The following is an 18,691-nucleotide window of genomic DNA, read 5'->3' on the forward strand; positions in this document are numbered from 1 at the left end:
AGAAGGAGAGGAGGAGGGTGAAACTGGGGTTCTGATGCTGACTCAGCTGGACATGGTTCAGTCTGCTCAAACCAGAACCAGGTTTTGGACTGTGCATCATATGGTTTCCCTGCCAATGGAACAGGTGGAGGCTATTTGACCCATTCAGACAGAGCCTTTGTTGCCTGTAATGCATCACTGCCAGACTCTAAAAATGCCACAATAAAGGTTTTTTTGCTTCTATTTTCCACTGCAAGATGGAAAACTGTCCCCCTGGCAGATAGTGGTGTTTCATTTGTAGTACCAGAAATCCAAAGAACCAGCTCAAAAGCTAAGCATGGCACACAGTAGCAGCCAGGCACCACATACTGTTATTGGCTAAGCCTTGGGGAAGATATGCCAGAAGACTGGAACATGAGGTGTTTTGGATGGAGAGAGCAATGCAGCCCTGGGATCTGGTTGCTGAACCATACAAAGACCTGACATTCCATGAAGAGGTGTTTCCCAGAAGGCAAGCAGAGACTTGCACAGCCCTCAGTGAACACATCACAAAAGCTGCTAAAACTGGCATGGAAGAAGGACAAAGAGAAAGGTTTCACCAGGTACAGAGACTGAGACTTGCAAGCAGCATCAGGAGCAATTCATGAAAGATATATATTATCTCTACCCAACCTGGAGATTTCCCACTGCCTAATGGCTAGGTTGAGTGTATTTCCTTGAGACAAAAACGTGACGGGGCTATGTAATCTTCCATACTCATGAAAAAGGAAGACACTAACAAAAGTTTTATTACATGAACCTATTGAGCTAACAATTATTTTGAATCATTGTGGATTTCATGGCAATCGTGGATTTCACAACAATTGTACCATGAATATTTCTCCAAGGAAGCAATCGTACAGAGCAAATTTCACTCCACGACACTATATATATATATATATATATATATATATATATATATATATATTTGACAATCACAATTTCAAACAGGGATCTGTAAATCATTTTCGCAAGATAACAGGGCATTTTTCTTGAAAATGGGACAAAATTGACTTTTATATTAACATGAGAGGACAATCTGGAAACATGAGCAAAAATCGTACTGTCCCATTTAAAGCAATACATACGGTCAGCCTACTAATGACAAAAATGTACTGGGATGGTGTGTTAGGAGAATATTGTCTCTGAATGCTGCTTTCTGTTTCACTATCAATCACTGCAAAGCGAGCAGAAACCTGGATTTTCCACAGAAGCATTCCCTTCAACATTTCACAATTGTTTAGTGCAACATGTGTGGCCAAGCAACATCAGAGCATAGTCATGATGGCAAACATCATTCATGAGGAAGGATGCACAAGCTAGGCAAGGCTGCAGCAGTTTGCCTTTGCCTGAACTGACTGGGAAAGGCAAGAATTCAAAAGTAACATTAACTAATGGGAATGATGCTGTGATTTTAGCGTAACAAGAGATTATTGCACTTTGACCTGAATTTGCACCCATTTAAGTACACTTAGGACTAAAGGGGAAAGTGGAAGAAGGAGACAGTAGCTGGGGCATTTTAAAAGGAGGTGAAAAAGTGGGATGGCAAAGGATTAATTGGGATTCTCCCTTCCAGAGGGTACTGCAGATACTTCTCGGATATTTCAAAGGATCTTGGGGACTTTTGGAACAGTTTCTCCCTGTAGAGATTTCCAAATGTGAAGTCAAAGGTTTTCATAGCTGGCATCCATAGATTTTTGTGGGTTTTTCAGACTATGTGGCCATGTTCTAGAAGAGTTTATTCCTGATGTTTTGCCAGCATCTGTGGCAGGCATCAGAAGATGCCTGCCACAGATTCTGGTGAAACGTCAGGAATAAACTCTTCTAGAACATGGCCACATAGCCCAAAACCCCCACAAATATCAATCCTGGGAACTCTTTTCATCCTAACTGGGAATTAGAAGAGTTTGACACCACTTTAACTGCTCTGGCTCCATGCTGTGGAATCCTTGGATTCCACAGCATGGGAGATATTTAGCTTTTTTTGACTGATGCCCCACCAAACTACAAATCCCAGGATCTCATATCATGGAGCCAGGGCAATTGAAGTGATGTCAAACTGCATTATTTCTGCAGTGTGGATGCAGCCCTATCTTCCAGCCAGCTCCTCTAGCTGATTCCTTTGAGTGCTGGGTAATCATAGAATCATAGAGTTGGAAGAGACCACAAGGGCCTTCTTCAAAACAAGTTGTGCTGGACTTCCTGCATCAAGCAGGAGGTTAGATTTAATGGCTTCTGGGGAACCCTTCCAACTCTATGATTCTATGCTGTTCTGTGCAAAACAACTGTATGTGAATTTTGTGTGGATTAAGTAATAAATTGTGAATATTTTTATCAGCCCAGGATTCTTTCCATCAGGGTTTCTCAACACTCAAGAAACAGATCCCCCTCCCCATCATTTTGCAAACCTATCTGAGTATTCTTTTCATCCTCAGAAAAGTGCCCCTAGATATGTCAGTGCAGTGTCATTGGAGTGCAATGGTGCCTCACCATACTACAAATCCCAGAATTCCACAGGATGGAGCTACAGCACAAAGTGGAGCCAGACTGCATGACCTCTACAGGGTGTATCTACACTGGAGAAATAAAATGACACTTTAACTGTCTTGGCTTCATCTTGTGGAATTCTGAGATTTATAGTGGTAAGGCACCAGAGCTCTCTGACAGACCAGGTTGAATGCCTCACCAAACTGCAAATCCCAGGATTTCACAGGATGGAGCCATGACAGTTAAAGTGGCATCAAACTCCTTCCTTCCTTCTTTCCTTCCAGACCCAACAGAGCTCAGAATATAAGTTAAAATCAAATACAGTTGAAACAGTGGCTACTGCAAAAGTTTAAAAGCAATTAAATGAACATCCATATTGAAAGATAAAATTAAATTGGCTGCAAAGGCAGTTAAAACATCTTCCTCTTCCTCCTTGTATATTTAAAATTTAATTAATATTTATCAGATGAGGGCTACTAATGTAAATCTTTGGTTATTATGCTTTTGTGAGTGAGAATGAATAATTTAAACAAACCACCCCCCTTCGCTGTGCAGTTTTTGAAGACCATTCAAAAAGTTCCAATCTTTTTGAAATAAATACTTTATCGAAAAGGAAGGCAGGGCCTTTTTGTGCAAAAAATATGCTTCTCTGTGAAATAAATTTATTCATGTGCTGAAAATGTTATTTTCCTGAACAGGTGGCAAATTTCCTGTGTATCAAATAATGTTTTCTGCACAAATTCCATCACACTTTCTGTTGAGAAAGTCAAGCTTTCAGTACAATTTTTTAAAACAGTGTTTAGAGATGATTAACACAGATGAAACTTGCACATAAACACCCCAAATTGTGAAAAATCCTGTCGCATCTAAATTTTCTTCAGAAAGTCTGAATAATTTAGGTTTTTTTTAAAAAAAAATCTGGATAAAATAAACAGCTACTTCGTTTTAAGTTATTGTGAGCTGCCTGTAGTCCCATGCTGGGGAAACGATGAGATACTAATTAATTGATTGATTGATTAATTTTTAAAAAATTATTTACATCACTAATCAAGACATGCCATTTATTGCTTAAAGAAGCCAAACATAAGATGAAGCATACAAGAGGCAGATGCTGTTTGCTTCTGTAGAAGCGTGGGGTATCAACATTCACCATCCACTCGCAGGTAGGCAAATGTAGAATTTATCTGGTTTGCAGTTTTGCTTCTGTTCCCTGAATCAGTCATAGGACCGCTTGTTTGATATTGCCAATGGATGCATTCAGACTCAACCAACAATCACTACCCCTTCATTTGGTTGTCAGATTGGTCTTTGGTTAACCAAAATCCTCCCGCCAACGAGCACTGTGTGTACTCACAAAGTGGTGAGAAGCCCAGAGGAAATGAGTTGGCCTGACAACCTCTACCCATGAAATGTAGACCAGTCTGACAATCCAGTTTCCTTAGTGAGAACCAGCGTCAGTTTATTGGTATCACTCCAACTCCCATGAGGCTTTGTGCATCTCCAAATTTAGATTAATTGAATGTCTGCATCTGTGGAGTGTGTGTCTCCTTGAACAACTTCAGGCAGTCCAGATTGGCTTTATCCATGCCCCTTGTTAACACCAAGTATCAGTCCTCATTTGGCAAGATGGGCAAGGGAAGACTGGGAAGAAGGATCATGGCTTCTGTGGTTTAGGATAGTGTTTCTTAATATGGGGTATTGGCAAGGTTTCCTTACAATGTACCAGGAACCCACACCATATTTGTGGCCACTGACTACAACACTGGCCCTGTCTGTACTAGTGTAGGGCAGCCTGGAGTATCCTACCTCTAATGCCAGATGGCTGACCACATGCACATCCCATTGAGCTGCCCGGCCCATCTGCTGCCACCACAAATTGCTTCACTCTGAGGTCAGAATGAAGTACCCAGCAATTGTCACAAAGTGAGTTTTTAAAATCTGGGGTAAGTGGGTAAAACCCCATTCTTGTGCTGAGCAGGCCAGCCATCGTCTGGTCTCCCCATCGATAGAATGGTGGGAGACTACTGAATTTGACTCATGCTGACACTAGGGCCATCGTTTTCTGGATACTCACCTTTGACTCATAGCCAGTAGTCCACACACTGACACCAATCCACAGATCACTACTATGAGTAGCAGTTTGGAACATTTCTTGATGTGTTTTAGAACATGTGACTTGGTTGTTCTCCCTGTTAACTTGGTATTGACTTGAGTAACCATCTCCATTCCTTCATCCTCCAAATCCCACCACCACCACAGTTTTCATTACCATTGGTCATGATCCAGTGCATAGTTTTCATCAACATATTGGGGTTTAAGAATTCCTAAGTGGGCTAAATATTTGACCCACTTAGAGTGAGTCTTCTTGCCTTAAAGTGCTGGAATCCGTGGATGGCAAGTCTACTGTATCTACAAGACTATGGTCATTGTCCCAGCCCTAGTTTTATTTGTGGGAGGATACTGTAATGATCCCATTGTATTTGAATATCAAAAATGCACTATGATAGCAAATTTTAATGAACATCAATGCTTTTTACATTATATGGAAGCCCTCAGCTTTGCAATGCCAGATTGCAGAGACTCTCCCAACCCAAAGATTCTTGATAAGGAAGCTGTAGATCCTACACCCAAATAATCTTAAAACAATATCTTCAGGAATCCATTTTTTAAAACTCCTTTTTGGATTTGAGACAAAGTGAAATAAGCAAGTGACACCAGGGGGAGGGGGATTCTGTCTAGCATATTAGTTGCTCTGCTTAAAAAGAAACAATACCATCTCTCATATTTTCCAGTAGAAAATATGTTTCCTGTCCACAAAAAACACAATGCAAATTTTGCACCAAATAAGTCCCCAGCTACAGCATTTTTCTGTGCAGAAAACAGCATTGTCTGCACAGAAAATAATATTTATGCACAGAACTGTACAAAACATTCTATTTTAGGCACAAAAGCCCACATCTGAAGGCCTGAACTGCAAATAGGTTTTAAAAACTGCAGTTTTGGGGGACTCTCTTGGAGTGTGAAGAAAATTGCTAAAAATACCAGTTGCTTTACTGAAAACAAAATTAGTAAGGAATTATACCCACACTATTTGGCAGACCGTTTCTCCTGGTATGAACCAGCCTGGACTCTGAGATCCTCTGGAGAAGCCCTTCTCTCCCCCCCAACACCTTCACAAACATGGCTGATGGGGACATAAGAGAAGAGGGCCTTCTCGGTGGCTGCCCCTAGTCTTTGGAACTCACTGATCTCCCAGGGAATAGATCAGAATGGCTCCCTCCTTGATGGCCTTCTGCTGGCAAGTGAAGACCTACCTGTTCACAAAGGCATTTAAGGAATTGCTATAAGGACAGGCTGGGATGTTGGACCATTTCAAAATACAGTTTTATCTAGTTTTATCTTTTTAAAATATGCTTTATTCTTTTAATAAATAACTATCTATTTTAATACAGTAATAATTTAATTCCTTTTTAATGTACTTATTATTATTATTATTATTATATTTTTTATGTTTTTAATTGTACTGTTTTAATGCTGTGAAGCCACTCTGAGTCCCAGCCCTGGGAAAAGAGTGGGATACAAATAAATAAATAAATAAATAAATAAATAAATAAATACATCGCTACTCATTACCCACAGTTATAGGGGCAAAGCCTGGCTTTGTGGAATCCTGTTGCATATATCCAAGATCATGGAATAAGTGGAAAAACTATTCCCTTCTTTAGCCACTTTTTAATTCTCAGCAGCTCGGAAGGCTGGACATGTATATACCATTGCAGATGGAAAGATTGTAGGATGTGGGATGGTGGGTGGGTGGATTTGCATTTATGACTGCAATAATTGCAAGCTGACTGGCAGTGGACAGAAAAATTGTCAACTTTTTCTAATGGAGTGTCTCACTTTGTTAAGAATGAGAAAAATTGTGTACACTCTTTACATATTCTCTGTCTTGCCCCATGTGCAAGGCAACTCTGACTGAGATCCTATATTAGGATTGTGTAGGAGAAATCTCTGCATGCTGAACTGTGCATTGTTGGTGCCACTCCACTTTTGTATTGAATGGCAACAGTGCCAAAACGCCAAACATGCACAAAATCTAAACCCGTGCTCATGTACATGTGCAATGCATGTACATATGCCATGGAACAAGATGTGCAACTCTGCTTCAGTATGCTTGAATTGAGCCATCCATTCTGCATCAAACAAAAATGTCCAAGCATTTCAGTGGGGAAACTGATGCATGCTCAAGATAGCATGAGAATTGTGGCTTGTGTGTTTCTCCATTAAACTAGTTACAAGAAGGAAGATGTGGTTTGCCTCCTTTTTCTTTCCCAGTCTCTAAGTTTTGAGCCAAGCTTCTGACTGTCCATTCTTAGCACTGCAGGACATATCTGCACACTAGGAAAGCACCTTTAGAAAACAAATGGACTTTCCTCCTAACATTCCAAATCAATTGGAGAATGCAGCCATCAAAAACTCAAGCCCTTGCACTGTAGCTGACCATGAATCAAGAAGTCCCACACTGCTGCCATGAATTCACCCGGTGGTCTTCTCCAACCCTCTGGTCTTCTCTTTGCCTTCCCATTTGCAAAATGGGGAAATAATGAACACTGACTTACAAGCTAGTTGCAGCTAGTTTAGTGTGACCCAACTACATGCTCTTCAGATATTTTAGAAAAAAACTTCCATCTTTTCTAGGCAAGGGGACCTCCAACATTTGGAGCACATCAGCTTAGAATCATAGAATCGTAAAGTTGGACGAGACCTCAAGGGCCATCCAGTCCAACCCCCTGCCATGCAGGAAATGGGATAGTCAAATTCCTAGAATGCTTGAAAATGCTATAAGTATGTAAGGACTTTTTGTTGAGAGATATCAGCTGGCCTCCTGTTACAATGTTGTAACTTGTGGCTCTGTAGCTGTTTCCTGTTCACTTTCACAATTGTGGTACCATTGCCATGATCATAAATGTCCCTCAACCCAATGTGCTAAGCCTGTTTCAAGGATACCTGAAGAAGATCGTTCAAAGATCTGGACCAATTTTTTTGCAGCATCCCAAATTAAGGTAAGTAAAACATTATCATGTTTGGATGAATTCTACACAGCAGAAGTAATAACTTTGTTGCCCACCTGGTGGTTTCCATGTCAAGGAGGTCAGTGAACCCACTCTGGCTTTCAGTCCAAATGTTAAAGGAGCTATCCAAGGAACACATTTAAGGGAAGCATTGTTTTTCTCTCTCTCTGGCATGGCAGCAGCTACAGCAAAACTAAGCATGAATGTAGGGGAAATGGCCCAGCATGGGGGCAAACTGAAGCCATCTGAACTCCAAACTGTTGGAGTTCAGAAAAGTTTGTGGGCTAGAAGCAACACACATTACAAGACACCCTTGCCATCTCCAAGACTTGAAAGAAAACTCCTGTGACACCAAGAAATAAGTCCTGACTATTCACTGATTTATTTCCTCTTACTTAATTATTAAAATAGTGCTATCTCACCTTGTATTAAAAGACCTCAGGGGAGCCTACAGCTGAAATCAGTCTGAACAGGTTAAATCCACTGAAAACAACACAAACAGAATCCAGCAGAGTCACATCCACTGAAGTAGAATGGTGAGAGATCCAGGATCAATGACAGCAAGTTGATGACAAAATGAAACATATCCAGGGGAGCGTGACCAAAATGGTAAAAGGTCTGGAAACTATGAAGCCCTATGAGAAATGACTTAAGCAACTGGGTATGTTTAGCCTGGAGAAGAGAAGGTTAAGAGGTGATATGATAGCTCTGTTTAAATATTTGAAGGGATGTCATAATAAGGATGGAGCCAATTAGTTTTCTGCTGCTCCAGAGGCTAAGACAGGGAGCAACGGATGCAAACTACAGGACTAGTGATATAATCCTTAATTAATTTTGTTCTTGAAGGAGGCAACTGAGCAACATTTTCTGCACAGGAATAGCATTTTCTATGCACAAAATATTTTTTTTCTGTGCAGAAATATTTTTGCACAGAAAACACTGTCTTTTGCAAAGAAAATGTGGAATTTTGTGCAGAAAATGCAAGATGTGCCCCCCTCCCCAGGATATCTTCTGAACAGTAAAGATTTTCATCAGTCCAGGATTCTCTTTATCAGGATTTCCTTGAGAAACAAGTTTCTTCCCCAGCCTCCATTACTTTTGAATTATTATTATTATTATTATTATTATTATTCCCCCCCCCCACCCTAGATGTCAGAAGCAAAATGAAAATATGGCCAAGGAGGTTGCAAGTAGGAGAAAAATTTTGGAAGTGGCATGAAGAAAGAGTGTTCAACTCTATGAATCTATGATACCCTCAGCTTATTGACCTTGGACTATGAATGACCGACACTAGCCATGGCTTAAGGGTAATTTAGAGCAGGTACAATGCAGCACCTTGGACAACTCCATTCAAAATCAGATTAAAATCCAGAGAAGATTCAGCACTGTTGGCTAACAAAAGGTTCCAGAGGCCTCTTTCTCATTTCCCTGAAGGTAAAAAAATTAGGGACATGACAAGGAACCATCTCGAGCCAGGATGCCGACTCTGCATGGCAAACCGGACCAGCCAGGGTGTGGAGGCATTAGCAGGCAGGGTGAGGCCCCAGCAAGGGGCCAGGTTCTCCCTGGGAATGAATCTCGATGCACGAGTGGCAACACCCAGACACAGCGAGGGTGACTTGGCAAAGCAGCTATTCCCTGCATCGTATTGTTAAGACTTTCTGTAATGTCTGATGCCAGGAGAAATGGCTCAAAAAGCCCTTTGAAGGCCAGGAGGCTATACTGCTCTGGGTTCTAGTCTGATGTTTAAAAAAGTGAGCCAAAGTGATGAGCTCTACCCGCTCCCAAAGAGGTCTATTGAACCTTGGCTAGCTATCCAGAGTGGATTTGTTGTTCCTGCCAATGTGGGAGCCTCCAGCTGGCATGGCTGGAGCTGAATTTAAGAAGGGCTCTGGCTCAGAGTAAGTTTTCTTTTCAGAGCCATGGGATGTTATTGAAATAGAAGAATCTACCTCTGCTCAGGTACAGCAGGGCAAGATCTTGGAAAAGTTATTGGAATATTGTGTCCAGTTCTGAGCACCACAATTCAAGAAGGGTGTTGAAAAGCTGGAACATGTTCAGAGGATGGTGACCAAAGTGGTGAAGGGTCTGGAAGCCATGCCTTTTGAGGAGCGACTTGGGGAGCTGGATATGTTTAGCCTGGAGAAAAGATGGTTTAGGTGGAATCTCTTTTCCTGTCTCTTGAATCCACTGTTCCGTGTCTTAGTCTCTGGAGCAGCAGAAAGCAAGTTTGTTCCATCTGCAATATGAGACCCCTTCAAATATTTAAACATGGCTTTACTCCAGGCTAAACATACTCAGCTCCCTAGGATGCTTCTCACAGGGCTTGGTGGTTTCCAGACCTTCCACCATTTTAGTTTCCCTTCTCTGAACACTTTCCATCTTGTCAACAACTTGCTGCTATCAATCCTGAATCTCCCACCATTCCACGTCAGTGGATGCAACTCCACTTGGTTTCTAAGTTTATGGGAAAGGGGAAACTGAACTCATTTTAATTCAATTTATGCCACACCTTTCTTCCAACATGGGAAAAGTTTCTTCCTATCCACTTCCTTCAGAATATGCATAATTTTATACACCTCCATTATGTCTCATCAGCCTCTCCTTTTTTTTCTGACTTGAAGAGCCACAAATGTATTAACATTACCTCCAAAAGGAGTTTATCTGGTTCCTTGATAAAACTGGTTAACTGAACTATATTTTGGAGCTTTGTATCTTTTTAATAGTATTTTATTATTTTATAGTGAGGGTGATTTGTTTTAATACTGTCAATAGTTTAATTCTATTTTCATGCTCATTTTTTGTATGTTTTTAATTGCATTGTTCTTTAAATTGTTAGCCACTTTGAGTCCAAATCTGGGGGTAAAGTAGGATACAAATATACATATAATAATATCATAATTGGTCATATTTTTCCGTACCTTTCCTAGCTGTTGTTGTTGTTGTCTGGCTACAATTTTTTTTGTATGGCAACCCTAAGGAGTAAATTAAGTCATTGTTTTCCTCTAAGGCTGAGAGAGTGTGACTTACCCAAAGAAATCCAGTAGGTTTTCATGGCTGAGCAGGGATTTGAACCCAAGTCTCTTGGTGTTCCAGTTGAACACTCAGACCATTGCACCATGCTGACTCTGCTTTCAAGTTGATTCCAAGCTACTGAGAAGCTATCATGGGGTTTTGTTGGCAAGATGTGTTCAGAGAGTATTTGCCATTGCCTTCCTCTGAGGGTGAGAGAGTGTGACTTGCCCAAGGTCACCCAGTGCATTTCCATGGCCAAGCAGAGTTTTGAATCTTGGTCTCTCAGATTTCTAGTCCAACGCTGAAACCACTGCACCATACTGTCTCTCCAATGTCTCTTCTTTTGTGCAACAGTGACCAGAATTACATGTAATATTTCAGTTTTAGTTGCACTATAGATTTATATAGGAGCAATATGAGAAAACTGGATAAGTTTGATAAATTATGTTGATTTAAAAAAAAACACAAGCAAAAGAAGTTTCATTTATATACCGTTTCATACCACCTAAGCAGTGTCTAAGCAGTTTACAACTGTAAGCTAATTTGCCCCAACACTCTGGGTACTCATTTTAGTGACCTCCTCGGAAGGATGCAAGCCTGGGTCAAGCTTGAGCCCTTTTAGCTGGTCTTGAACTCGCAACCTTATGGTTTTGAGTGAGTGGCTGCAGTACAGGCATTTAACCACTGCGCCACCAGGGCTTACATTACTAACTTTGTGAATGCCTTGCCTTTTCTCCAAAACTAGGATTCATGGTGGCTTACAGACTAAAATGAGTGCAATGTAGTTATTTTTTTTTTGAAAGGTCAATATTAAAATAGAAATAAGCTTTTAATATTATTTCAAAAATTAAGAACATACACTTTAAAAAGCACTTTAAATCAATATACAATAATGAGAAGACATGATAGAAAAGACAAGAGAGAAGTCAGTAGGAAAAGAGGAAGACCACATTACAGATGGTTGGATTGAATCAAAGAAACCACAGCTGCCTTGAGTCTGAAAGACTGAAAGGTGCATCTACACTGTAGAATTAATGCAGTTTGGCACCACTTTTACTGCCATGGCTCCATCCTACAGAATTCTGGGAACTGTAGTTTGGTGAGGCACCAGCACTCTTTGGCAGAGAAGGCTAAAGACCTTGTAAAACTACAAATCCAATGATTCCACAGGATGGAGCTACAGCACTTAAACTGGTGACAAACTGCATTATTTCTACAGTGTAGATGCACCCTTGGAGGTCTCCGATTCCTAGGGTCACTATAAGTTGAAGTTGACTTGACAGTAATTATTAATTAAAGTAATGTGGTGCTGGAGAAGAGTTCTGCGGTTAGCAACCCTAGAAATGAACAACTGCCAAGGGTGCATATGCATGGTAGAATTAATGCAGTTTGACACCACTTTAAGTGTTATAGCTCCATCCTATAGATTCCTGGGATTGGCATTTTTACAAGGTCTTTATCTTTCTCTGGGGAGTTATCCCGTAACTTAGCTCTAGCCACATTGGGTTTAATAGTTTATCATTCTGAATTATGCCCACAAATGGTCCGGCAACCAGTTGACCTGTTGGACTAGGAGAATTTTATGTTGTTGTTGTATGCCTTCAAGTCATTTCCGACTTATGGCAACCCTAAGATGTTCTCTTGTCATGTTTCTTGACATGAGGTTTTCTAGTCAAGTTTCTTCAGAGGGGGTTTGCCTTTGCCATCCCCTGAGGCTGAGAGAGTGGGATTTGCCCAAGGTCACCCAATGGGTTTCCATGGCTGAGTGAGGATTCAGACCCTGGTCTCCAGAGTCATCATCCAATGCTAAAACCACTATACCATGTTGGCTTTCTATAATCCCTGTAACCAGATGAAATAAAAAGCCCTTTCCTTAAAAACCAAAAAGTTATCAAAATCCACACAATTCAAGTGCTACAAAGAACGAAAACAAATAGGTTTGCCCCTGCTAAGTAGGATGTTGGCAGTTTAATTTTCAATCCCTTTTCCAGCTTTGGGTAACAACATAGTTTTGGCCTTTTCTGCAGCAGACACATGCTGGGTTGACATTTTCAACCTGCTCATGCCACAGTACATTTGTCAACCGTTTAGCATCCTGGTTTACTGGTTCAGGCAGAGCCCAGCAGGAAATTGTAAGGGATTTGCTGAATGAGACAAGGTCCTTAATCAGATTATGGCACCAGCTACAGACGAGAAAGCCGTAAGATACACTTTCTGACGCCCTCGGAATAGCTAAGCAGTAGGACTCCACTTGTAATAGGGCTCAGCCTTTAGAGACTTTCTTCCCAGTTCCAAAATGCTGTCCTTAACGCTGAGATAGAACAACAACCATAAGATGCAGCCTCTGAGCAGATGCAGAGTGCCATCCTGGAAAACCAAAATCAACATGGATTTTATAATTGTCTAACTCATGGTGTAACAAATCTTTCCAACCAAAACACCTCACTAGGGTGTAATGTGCAAACAAATAGCATAAATGAACCCCCAATATGTAAAGTTGCCCAGTAATGATCAAATAAATACTACAGCAATGTTATTATAATTTTACTCTTATTAAGTCAAAAACAACCATGTCTGGGGTTCACTTATTCTGTTTGTATGCCAAAAGATCATTCAGGTACAACTCTCATATTTATGATGGCAGAAGTTTCTGGGGAAAGCATCTACACTGTAGAAGTAACGTACTTTGACCCCATTTTAAGTATTGTAGATCCATCCTATGGAGTCCTGGGATTTGTAGTTTGATAAGGCAACACCACCCTTTGGCAGAGAAGGCTAATGACCCTATAAAACTACAAACCCTAGGATTCCATAGGATGGAGCTGCAACACTTAAAGTGGGGTCAAACTGCATTGCAGTCACCCCTCCAAGTCCACAGACTTGAAATGCACAGACTTGGAAATTCGAGGAGGGGCGACCACTATTAATCTCAATGGGACACGCGCCCATGGCACGTGCCCAGCATGCATGCGTCCCATTCAAGCCTATGGGCTTGAATATGCACAAGATTTTGAACTTGCGGGGGGCAGGTCCAGAATGGATCCCCTGTGAGTTCAAAGGGGTGACTGTATTTCTACAGTGTCAATGCATCCCTCACAATTACCTGCTTTCCCCATAAGGAGTTTAGTTCATGCCTTTCCCAGATGAAATGAACATGTCAAGCTGCCTTTTGTGACTTTTGTGAAATATGTAGCCTTCTCTGTCAGAGAACTCTGGTGCCACAGAAAACTACAAATCCCAAGAAAGGAGAGATGAGGTAGAAAAAATGCACATCCATCACACACAATAGCATCAGGGAGGCTTTCAACCATGACTGTCTATTCTGGGTCACTATGTGCAACTAATCCCATTTCCAGACATGATTTCCTTCATGTGGAACGCAAGAGGAAGTGTGGTTTCAGAGAAATGTGAAAATGATAGGAAAACCACAGAGAATACCTCTTCAACACATAGGCACACAAACAACCCCCCCCCCCTTTTCATCTGTGTTCAAATTAGTCTAGGCTGTAGCAGCCCAGAGACAGAGCCTATAAATCCCTCTCTTCTTCCTTGGTGTAAACAAGAAATCCAGCCAACCATTTCATTCTTTCTAGGAACAGCATGAAAACATGGTCAGGAAAACCTTGCCAAATTCCAAACTCTGACTTCTGCTAATTGTGCAAATTGGATGACTCCATGGTCTCCCTCTTTCCTCTGGTGAAATGTTCCCAAGGCTATCTGATCTTAACATTTAACAGCCTCAGATTGTAATAGGTTGCTTTGTAAGCTCTTGATTTCTTTCTTTCTTTCTCTCCAACTGTCCCACTCTGGCAGAAACAGTCCCTGCTTTTTAACACGTCCCAGTTTCTCTCGCCTTCTCCCACCTTATCCCTTGCTCCTCAGCTCACTTCAACTGCTACAGACTGAGTTCAAAGTACAAAAAATGGTAAAGTGCAAAGTACAAAACAGCCAACATCTGGCTTAAGGAGACTACGTGTGAAAGAGATCTAAAAGTCCTAGTAGGCTAAAAGTTAACATGAGTCAACAGTGTGATGCAGCAGCTAAAAAGGCCAATGCTATTTTAGACTGCATCAATATTGTCCAGATCAAGGGAAGTAATAGTGCCACTCTATTCAGGCCTCACCTGTAATACTGTGTCCAGTTCTGGGCACCACAATTCAAAAAGGATGTGGACAAATTGGAGCGTATCCAAAGGAGAGTCACCAAAATGGTGAAGGGTCTGGAAACCCTGTCTTATGAGGAAAGACTTAGGGAGCCGGGTATGTTTAGCCTGGAGAAGAGACAGTTAAGAGGTGACATGATGGCTCGGTTTAAGTATTTGAAGGGGTGTCACACTGAGGATGGGGCAAGCTTGTTTTCTGCTGCTCCAGAGTCTACAAAAGGGAACGATGTATGCAAGCTCCAGGAAAAGAGATTCCAGCTCAACATTACGAAGAAATTCCTGACAGTAAGAGCTCTTCGACAATGGAACCCATTCCCTCAGAGAGTGGTGGAGTCTCCTTCCTTAGAGGTCTTTAAACAGAGGCTGGATGGCCATCTTTCAGGGATGCTTTGATTGAGAGTTCCTGCATGGCAGAGGGTTGGCCCTTGAGGTCTCTTCCAACTCTATGATTCTATGATTTGGTCTGGGTAAGAGAACGTTAAGAGCTGGCATGATAACCATGTTTAATTATTTGAAAGGATGCCATATTTGGGATGGAGCAAGCTTATTTTCTGCCGCTCCAGAGATTAGACCCCTAACCAATGGATTCAAGCTACAGGAAAAGTGATTCCACCTAAACTTTAGGAAGAACCTCCTGATAGTAACAACTGCTCGACAGTGGATGAAGCTACATTGGATGGTGGTGGAGTCTCCTTCTTTGAGGAGGGGGCTTTAAAGAGAAATTGGATGGGCATCCTTCACAGGGTGACTTCGTGCATGGCAGAAATGGGTTGGACTGTATGGCCCTTGGGGTCCCTTCTAACTCTATCATTCTTTGATTCTATGAACTCAGCAGGGAGAGAGGAGAGAAGAGGGTGTCCTTCTATGTTGTCCTTCCCTGTTGGTTCAGGCAAAAGCAAACTGCTGCAGCCTCTCCTAGCTTGTGTGTCCTTCCTCATAAGTAACTTTTGTCATCTGGAGCACCCTTTGATGTTGCCTGGTCCCAGTTTTCATCTGCGAAATGTTGGAGACTATGTTAGTTGCCTTGCATTCTCCCACCCACCCACCCATTACAAGGATTCAAAGTGTCTCACCAACAAAGTTAAAACAGGTACAGGGGAAGAAAAAAAACAGGAAGGGAGGACAAGACAATCCACTGGCTCACCCACCCATCCATCCAGATGCCTGGGTCTTTCCAGGTCTGGGTGGGTGAACATGGCAGAGGGAGGAAACGGGGTGAGTCCACAATAAAATAATATGCTTTGGAAATGCACAGAATTCTTCATCAGGAAATCTATGTATGTGTGCAAGTTCTGTGAAATTCACATGCCTGCTACCCAAGAAGCAAAGTGACATGAAAAAGATACCACCATAATTAGCAACTCCACCCCTGTGAGACACAAATAAAGATCATGTAGGATCTTGTAGCGTAACTTGAACTACGACTTGGAGTCTATGGGAGGGATTTGCTTTCTTCATGTGAATAGCATCCTCCTACATGTCACCGTAATTTATTCATTTATGGGATTTAAGAAAATCCCATAAGAAAATGTAAGAAATGTAAATGTAAGATAGGGACCAAGAATCTTCTGCAGCAGATGTCATCGATAGAGTTGGATTTCAGGGTCCATAAACCTTGAGTAAGTCACTATCTGGTAAACTCAGACCCACACAGTTGTAATGTAGGAATACCAATGGACTCAAAAGGATATTTTGTGTCAACACAATTTTACACAGCATTTGAGATATTCAGAAGTGCTAAATCAGGGGGAAGTAGTCCTGGGCTTGTTTCTGCAATCCTTGACTTCTCCAACTGTTCTTTCTCCAGCCAAACCAAGTGGATTATTTCTCCTGGAAGCCTACAGGCATACTTATAAATAAAGTAAATAAATAAATATGGCACTCCCTTCTGCACAGGGTGGCCAGATGTCCTAACCACCCAGGACGGCAAGGCACCACAAAACGTAGGACAGTCCAGAAAAATAAACGGCATGACCCAATAGTAGCTACACACACATATAAATGTAAATTCATGCTTCTTAGCCAGAATGGAAGACATTTTAGAATTCCTCCTGGAGAGAAGGTTGAAATGGAGGACATGTCTGGGAAAAGAGGGACATCTGGTTACCCTTCTTCCATGGGAGGCCAGGCTGGCTCCCTCCCTGCTTTTCTTTCGACAGCAAGTAAAAACATTTTTATTGGAGCAAACTTTTAATGCTTAAGCAGATAAGTTCTTGATACAGATGTATGTTTTATCTGTTTTAAACTTCTGTATGATTTTTAATCATAATTCTTCAATATGGTGTTTTTAAATAAACCTTTTCAATACTTTTTTCATTTGTTGTTACGGAAGCTGCCTGGGGTTCCAGCCTGGGGTGAAAGGCACCATTTAAAATAGACAGACAGACAGACAGACAGACAGACATATTGTTGTTGTGTACCTTCAAATCATTTCCAACTTATGGTGACATTAACACTGTCATGGGTTTTCTTGACAAGAGTTGTTCAGAGGAGGTTTGCCATTGCCTTCCCCTGAGGCTGAGAGCCTGTGACTTGCCCAAGGACACCCAGTGAGTTTCATGGCCAAACTGGAAATTCAACCTTGGTTTCCAGAGTTGGAACCCAAGACTCAGACCACTATGGTATGATACAGGGGCATCAATTCCCCTTTCAAATCAGTGGCAGGGCTCCCCTTACATGGCTTAACATTGATGTGACATCCATCACTCTGGTATGGAGGTTCACCCACAAGAGAGTCAGAGTTTCTGCCAAGACTTTGAGGTTCTCCTGGTGGCAACAGAGGAAATTTGGGTCTCGACTTACCTGGCAACTTGAGGAGGGAGTCATAGACTTTGCATTGCATCTGCCCCGTGCTCTGCATGACGCAGGACATCCAGAGCCCCTCATAGATGGCCTGGGCTGTGACGATGTTGTCCCCAGCATAGGAGGAGATCTTCCACTGGGGCATGGCTGTGCTGACCACGACGGCAATCCAGCCGATGAATGCCAGGATGAAACCCAGCATCTGCAGACCTCCACTGGCCATAGTGACACCGAACAACAACTCCTAGGAGATTCTGGGAAAGGTTTTTTGCCAAAGGATGGCTTGGAGCCTTGCTGGACCTTTGAGCGTTGAGCTTTGCTGAACCCGGGAAAATACTCTTCTCCTCCTCTTTTCTCCTCTTTTGTAATCCAAGAGATTTCAGAGCAGGTTGTTGCTGGATAGAGAAGCAGACCTGAAGAACTGGCCTCCTGAGCACCTCTGCAGTGCTATTTAAACCAGACTCCCAACAGCACCCCCTGGTGGTTTCATTCGACTTTGCAGGCCCACCTGATGCACTCACACTGAAAATTTGTAGCTCACGAAAGCCACAAATTAAATTGGTTTGATGGTTGCCTCTCAACCTATACTCCAAGGATTTGCTTTCGCAAAAAGTGGAGGGAAACTTCTATGGCCAGTGTGCTTCCTAACCTGTGTGAAGTGGTGCTTCAGTGTGGGCTTATAGTAATGTCAATCACGGCATGTTGTGTTCCTGTGCCTAAGTGCACGCATAATGTTTTCTCTCGCTTTATGACACATCCATTTAGGGATCCACCCTGTTCTTGTGTCAGGGCACAGCAAAAGCAGGTGAGAAGCAGCATCAAATGGCCCAACCACTGATTTCAATAGTACTTTCATGCTAGACATCATTTTCAAAGATAACTGATGAAACTTCCTCTTTACTCTTTGCCACATATCCAGAAAAACCCATTGCTCATTGTGATGTTGTTTCAGGGGTGATCTCATGTTCCAAAGTAGGATTTTATTTCTTCACCCGGAAACATAGAAGGAACTCTTTAATGAAAGCTGCCCATGTTCACGTTTCAGACATTAGGCAAAAAAACATTATTATTTTTTGGTTTCTCAGAAACTTCTCAGTTGGGTTTAGCATTTTAAATCTGTAAAATGCTGTGCCAT

The 18,691-nt window shown here is 41.8% G+C and overlaps 1 protein-coding gene across 1 annotated transcript in view; it reads right to left on the minus strand.

The window, feature by feature from the left end:
- The window catches only part of CLDN1 (claudin 1), a 40,462-nt gene extending 22,486 nt beyond the window's left edge, over nucleotides 1-17,976 (minus strand). Inside the window, exon 1 of the mRNA XM_089508680.1 lies at nucleotides 17,557-17,976. Coding sequence (XP_089364806.1) covers nucleotides 17,557-17,779 — 223 coding nt within the window. The 5' untranslated portion in view covers nucleotides 17,780-17,976. The remainder of the gene's footprint in view (nucleotides 1-17,556) is intronic.
- Nucleotides 17,977-18,691: the final 715 nt, after the last annotated feature.

The sequence above is a fragment of the Sceloporus occidentalis genome, unplaced genomic scaffold (genome assembly GCF_023333645.1).
Source record: "Sceloporus occidentalis isolate IW3139 unplaced genomic scaffold, rSceOcc1.0.p SCAF_2, whole genome shotgun sequence".
NCBI classification, from domain to species: Eukaryota; Metazoa; Chordata; class Lepidosauria; order Squamata; family Phrynosomatidae; genus Sceloporus; species Sceloporus occidentalis.